Raw genomic sequence first — 6808 nt, 5'->3', positions numbered from 1 at the left:
CAACCCACTAACGCCACATATTATGCGCCTGTGCTCACTAGGCACATTATACGCGTGGGCATTAAGTGTGTGTGTGGGGGGAGAGGGGGAAGTAACTACATATAGTTACTTAGACAAAGTTACGTAGACAAAGACTACATATCTACTATAATATACTAATCTTTAAAAATAGATTTAAAAGGCAAATATTAATCTTTGATTTACAATGTCAAACCAGCAAAACTGTGATGATTGCAATCATTTTATTAACATAAAGCAATGGAATAAATCCCGTAACAGGAGTATTGATTCCCTACCATGAATGCATATTGGTACTTGAGTACAGTATCATGCTTGCTTGAGTCAAACTATTTGTGGAGTTTCACGTCGACCTATCTATAAAACATCGATATCTCACTGACCCACAGAACAGCCCAGAGCCAGGCACCTCTTCGTCCTGGTGAAATGCATGCAAATGCTTCCACGTTCACTTGGACTTCTCCCCGCTCAACGACTTCATAGTAAGGAGCACATTTTCAGTTCACTACTTCTGCCCTGTCATTATTTTTTACATTATATTTTTAAAAAATACTATGGTGCAAAAGGCCCTCGGACAAGGCCCCTTGTGGAGAAATGCTTGAGGACAGAATTGCAGTCCTATAATGACTGTGATCTGGTCATCCTACAAGGACATGGCGGGAGACGCACTCTCCTGGAGAGTCTCTGATCTCATTAAGAATATCATGATGACAGGGGTCAGGGGGCTACGACAGACATTTCAGCAGAAGACTCGCCTACAGAGATTTGTTGAAACAGTAATTCAATCGTGTACGGATTGTAAGGAAGATGGCACAGGTGAATCACTCTGCTGAAGAAATCCGTGTCTACAAAGACAGGTGATGTAACCAAATGCTGTTGTTAACTTTGTGGCATGTCTGTGAAAATGTAAAGAGGTCATGAAAGCCGAAAAATGCAGCACTATAACAAAGCATAAAGTAAACATTCTCGAAGAGTAAGCATTTAAACAAAATTTCAAATGGTGTCTAATAAATTTCCATGTCAACTCTTCTAACGTATAAAATCGTAAATGGCAACGAGTAAATCTTCATGGCAAGTCTCTTAACAAAACCCACAAATAAGATTATAAAAATTTAACAATCATAAGTGTCTTCGGTATAAAGTTTTAAGGGAAAGTCTAAGTTCCTACATTATTCTGTTTAATCAAATACAGGAAGAATTTTCATTACTGCTAAGGAGCAACTGATACATTTCTTCTTCTTCTTTTTTTTTTTTTTCTGACACATTTCTAAAATAACTCAGTTAGGAAAATAAAACCCCAATCCTGGTGTGGCGTAGCAGCGCTCGGTAATCTTCAGTCATCCACAAACGTTAGCCGCCCAGGCCCTTCGTTCTTCATCCACCTTCGGTATCGCTTCCATCTCGGGTCATTTGCCAACTTTTTCTTCAGTTCTTCCTCTTGTTCCTGCTTGTAGACCTGCAAGCACAGATAACACCACCGGCCTTTACAACCCAAAGAGAAACATCTGTCGTTAGTTTTAGCTCACAGATTGTTAAAAATCTAATTTTAGGTACAAAGTGTCCTAGTAGTGATTTGTCTTTAAAAGCCTGTTCACAGGAAAATGCTACCCAGCAAGCATTCCGGCACTCACGTGAAAGAAAAGCAACTTGTACAGTAAGTGGTCATGCGCTAGCGCCGATCTCCATATCCGTACTAGGACAGAGTCCCTTCCTCACTGAAAGCATATAAAACACTGCTTTCTCAACAACCAGGCCATTATGAAAGACCTGCACCTTTTTTTAAACACGATATTCTATGAATTTAACTGTATTTGTTCATCCTAGCCAAGAAACAAACTGGCCTTCCATATGTCTCTAAAGTGAATTTTTATCTACTTTCATCTTCAGAGATAATTGCTGTTTTTTAAAATATTTTTTTTATTAAAGTTCTTGAAGTTTAAATAAATCACACAACAAAGAACATTCTCACACCTCTACCTTTTAGCAGATGTCAATTAAATTTAAACAGAAAGGTTGTATGGCCAATTTTATAGCCACATGAAATTTTAAAAAGAAATTATTTCCAAGTACTAGGAAGCCAGGACCAGGGTCACCTCCTGTGAGCATTCTGACGCAGACGCGGTGGGTGGCTGGGGCTGTTCGACCGTCCGGGGCGGTCAGCGTGCTCCTCTCCTTTGTACCGTTTTTAAGCAGGCTGAAGAGACCGAGTTGTCAGCACAGTCCGCAGTTCACCATACATTAATTTGCTCAAATATAATTCTGACTGAAATGGTATTTTCAGAAAAATATAGGCCATCACATAGAAGGAGGAATGGCTCTGAAGCTAAAACTTACACAACTAATAACTATCAGATTTCTTACAATCTCTCTTTGCTCGAAAATGTATTATACTAACCGAGTACTTTTGCCTAGAGACTACTGGGCCTTTAAGCTGCAGATGGGGGCTGCTCATCTCTCAGGACCTGCCGTGCTGAGCACTGTAGCAGACACAATCTGAGAAAGCACCAACATCCTGAGGCACTAGTCAGTCAATTAAACTTACTGCAAAATGAAAATAACTCTCCAGAGATATAAGGATACTTCAGAAAGTTCATGGGAAAATTCCGTTCGTTTCATTCAATTTTCCATGAACCTTTTGAAGCCCCTCAGATGTTAATTAACAGAAGACTGTGTTCATTTATTCTGAAATGAACAATGCAACAAAAGCTCTCTAAATCTGCCTGTTCGGTAGGTTTTGAAATTGTCTACGTTGTCATGTTAGCTCCCAGAGGCAGCTGTGCTCCCTCGTGACCCTATGCCTGCGCCATGCTCACACCTGTGCCTGAGCCCGTTGTTGCAGCCACTGTGTCCACCCATCTCCTTGAGGGTCGTCCTCTCTTCCGCTGCCCTCTACGGTACCACACGTGATGTCCTTCTCCAGGGACTGGTCTCTCCTGACAATATGTCCAAAGTACGTAAGATGAAGTTCTGCCATCCTGGCCTCTAAGGAGCACAAAGACCGTGCTTCTTCCAAGACAGATGTGTTTGTCCTTTTAGCAGTCCACAGTACTTTCAATATTCTCCTCCAGCAACACAATTCAAATGCACCGAGTCTCTGATCTTCTTTATTCAATGTCCCACTTTCACATGCATGGTAGGCAATGGAAAATACGATGGCTTGGGTCTTGTGCACCGTGGTCCGCAAAGTAACACCCTTGTTTTCCAATACTCTGAAGAGGTCTTTCTGCAGCAACGTTACCTAATACAACACATCTTCTGATGTCTTGACTGCTGCTTCCAGGAGGGCTGTGGATTCAAGCAAGACAAAATCCTTTGACAATTCTAAGCTTTCTTCTGTTTATTATGATGTTATCTACTGGTCCAGTTGTGAGGATTGGGTCCTCTTGACATCGAGTCCTAATCCATACTGAACGGGCAGAATCCTTGATCTTCATCAGTAAGCGCTTCAAGTTCTCACTTTGAGCAAGCAAAAGTGTCATCTGCATATTGCAGGATGCTGATAAGCCTTCCATTCTTCTCCGTCCAATCCAACTTCTCTGATCATTTGCTCAGTGCACAGACTGAACAAGCACAGTGAGGGTACAACCCTCTTGAACCCCCCTTTCCTGATTTTAACCAGGCAGCATGCCTTTGTTCTGTTTGCACAACTGACTCTTGATCCCTAACAAGTTCGTCATGGGTACAATGAAGTGTTCAGGAATTCCCATTCTTCTCAAGGTTATCATCCATAATTCATTATGGCCCACACAGTCAAATGCTTTTGCGTGGTCCATAAAACACAACCAAACATCTTTCTGGTATCCTCTGCTTTCAGTCAAGATCCATCTGACATTAGCAACGAGATCCCTTGTTTGACGCCGTCTTCTGAATCCAGCCTAAACCTCTAGAAGTTCCCTGCCGACGTACTGCTGCAACCGCTGGTGGGGGATCTTTTGCAGGCGCTGTCACTGATACTGTTCTAGCATTTGAGCTTTCACCGTTCTTCGGAATGGACACAAACATGGATCTCTTCCAGTCAGCTGGCCAAGTAGCTGTCTTCCAAATGTCCTGCTTCCGGTGCTGCATCAGCTTGCTGAAACAGTTCAATTGGTATTCCATCAATTCCGGGAACCTTGTTTTTGGCTAATACCTTGAATGCAGCTGGAAAGTCTTCCCTCGGCACCACTGCTGCTTGCTCATATCTCATATGCTACCTCCTGAGGTGGTGGCATGTGACTCGCCAATCTTTTTGGTACCGCGAGGCTGTGTTCTTCCCTCTTCCTTTGATGCTTCTTGCATCATTCCATATCCTGTCCCATAGAGTCTTTCAATATTGCAACTCGAAGCTTAGATTTATTATTATTATTATTATTATTATTATTATTATTATTGGAGTTCTTTCAGTTTCAGATATGCTGAGCACATGTTCTCCTTTGGTTTTCTGATTTCTATCACAAGGTAATATAACTGGAAGAAAACTTAGGGAGGACCAAGTTTTAGTACAATCAACAGAGTTGTGGTAACACCTAGATAGAATTAGAATCTTAATTTTCTTCAGAAGTAGTCAAGTCAGGTACTGTAAAATTCATTCTTTAAAAAGACAATTGAACAGGTTAGTCCACCACCCTACCAACAAATACAGGCAGCCTCTCAATGAAAGGCCATTCTTTCTGATGAGACTCTGCAACACCTCATACCGCGGAGCGATTCATTCGGAGGATGAAGTGCTGAGTGAAGGTCTTCACGCCCCAAAGGGCAAATGCTGGATGAGGCCCCGTCACATATTTTAAAAACTCAGGTAAAGGTCATGGTACAGAAAGAAACGGCCTTGGATGGTCACATGAAGTGGGAGGGATGGGGAAGTGGTGGTGCAGAAGGCTGAGAGGCGCCAACCCAGTGCAGAGGAACAGTGTCTGACGAAGGGGAGCGAGGGGAGTCGGGAAAGCTCTTGGGAAGGTTATTTAAAGTTCCAGAACACAAAACAGTGATCTGACACGCACACCGCCACCTACTCCACAACAAAGTTGTTGTTTTAAAAAAAGAAGGTCACTATCTCTCTCTTGGAGGTGAGCCGTGTAAGCAGCGCCGGTGGCCCTGTAAGAGCCCTCATTCCCCACGGGGAGGGGAGGCGTCTGCGTGCCAGTCCCGCCGGCCGAGGGGCACTCACCTCATAGTTCTCCTTTCTCCAGAGCTCCCGAGTCAGGAACGCCTCCTTCTGACGGTCCTCCAGGCTGTCAAACTGCGACTCAGACATCTTCATGAACTTGCGTATCACGTACAGCCTCTCCTCCTCGCCGTACTCCTTGCCTTGGATGTGAAAATGATATATCCATCGGCAGTACCAGACCACATATGAGCCGACACGTAAAGGAGCCAAGATAATTTGAAACAGGAGAAGATCGCGTATTTGCGGTTTCTGATAGCCTCCCTTTATGTCTATTTTACTCTTTATAATATTCTTGATGATGTTCTCCTCCTCCTGACGCATTTCTTCTTTGGACTTTTTATTTCTGCCTTTTTCTCTGGCTTTTTTTAGCAGTCCCTGTTGCTTGGCGATTTCTGTAGCTGGGATACGGTACTTGGGCACGGTGGCTAGGTAGTCGATGGCCTTATTGTAGCTGTTCCACCAGCTGAAGAACTACAACGACAAAGAGAGTGCGTCATTTACAGGATCGCCCTCACTAAAGCAATAGCCGAGTCCTGCGAGCACCGGCATCGAAGAAGCCATGCGGATGAACTCGGGAGAAGCGCTCACAGATGGTCCATGAGAAAGACACAACGCAGTGGAAAGAACTCCAAGTGTCCAATGTCCATCAACAGAAATCTATTCAAATGTGGTCAGTAATTCCAAATAAAATGTGGTGCACTATGCATGATATGGAATAAAGTTCTGATACATACTGTGACATGGATGAACCTTGAAAAATTTTCCATGAACCTTTTGAAGCCCCTCAGATGTTAATTAACAGAAGACTGTGTTCATTTATTCTGAAATGAACAATGCAACAAAAGCTCTCTAAATCTGCCTGTTTGGTAGGTTTTGAAATTGTCTACGTTGTCATGTTAGCTCCCAGAGGCAGCTGTGCTCCCTCGTGACCCTATGCCTGCGCCATGCTCACACCTGTGCCTGAGCCCGTTGTTGCAGCCACTGTGTCCACCCATCTCCTTGAGGGTCGTCCTCTCTTCCGCTGCCCTCTACGGTACCACACGTGATGTCCTTCTCCAGGGACTGGTCTCTCCTGACAATATGTCCAAAGTACGTAAGATGAAGTTCTGCCATCCTGGCCTCTAAGGAGCACAAAGACCGTGCTTCTTCCAAGACAGATGTGTTTGTCCTTTTAGCAGTCCACAGTACTTTCAATATTCTCCTCCAGCAACACAATTCAAATGCACCGAGTCTCTGATCTTCTTTATTCAATGTCCCACTTTCACATGCATGGTAGGCAATGGAAAATACGATGGCTTGGGTCTTGTGCACCGTGGTCCGCAAAGTAACACCCTTGTTTTCCAATACTCTGAAGAGGTCTTTCTGCAGCAACGTTACCTAATACAACACATCTTCTGATGTCTTGACTGCTGCTTCCAGGAGGGCTGTGGATTCAAGCAAGACAAAATCCTTTGACAATTCTAAGCTTTCTTCTGTTTATTATGATGTTATCTACTGGTCCAGTTGTGAGGATTGGGTCCTCTTGACATCGAGTCCTAATCCATACTGAACGGGCAGAATCCTTGATCTTCATCAGTAAGCGCTTCAAGTTCTCACTTTGAGCAAGCAAAAGTGTCATCTGCATATTGCAGGATGCTGATAAGC

The 6808-nt window shown here is 43.5% G+C and overlaps 1 protein-coding gene across 1 annotated transcript in view; it reads right to left on the bottom strand.

Annotated features, from left to right (window-relative positions):
* Positions 1-223: 223 nt before the first annotated feature.
* Positions 224-6808, bottom strand: part of DNAJC25 (DnaJ heat shock protein family (Hsp40) member C25) — a 23475-nt gene continuing 16890 nt past the window's right edge. Inside the window, exons 3-4 of the mRNA XM_004710949.2 lie at positions 5165-5635; positions 224-1474 (exon numbers count right to left, since the gene is read on the bottom strand). Of these exons, the coding sequence (XP_004711006.1) occupies positions 1352-1474; positions 5165-5635 (594 nt within the window). The 3' untranslated portion in view covers positions 224-1351. The remainder of the gene's footprint in view (positions 1475-5164; positions 5636-6808) is intronic.

The sequence above is a fragment of the Echinops telfairi genome, unplaced genomic scaffold (genome assembly GCF_000313985.2).
Source record: "Echinops telfairi isolate 266 unplaced genomic scaffold, ASM31398v2 ScPeMD7_7410;HRSCAF=8448, whole genome shotgun sequence".
NCBI classification, from domain to species: Eukaryota; Metazoa; Chordata; class Mammalia; order Afrosoricida; family Tenrecidae; genus Echinops; species Echinops telfairi.
Note: the sequence above shows the minus strand (reverse complement) of the source record. Positions and strands in the feature narration are given on the sequence as shown.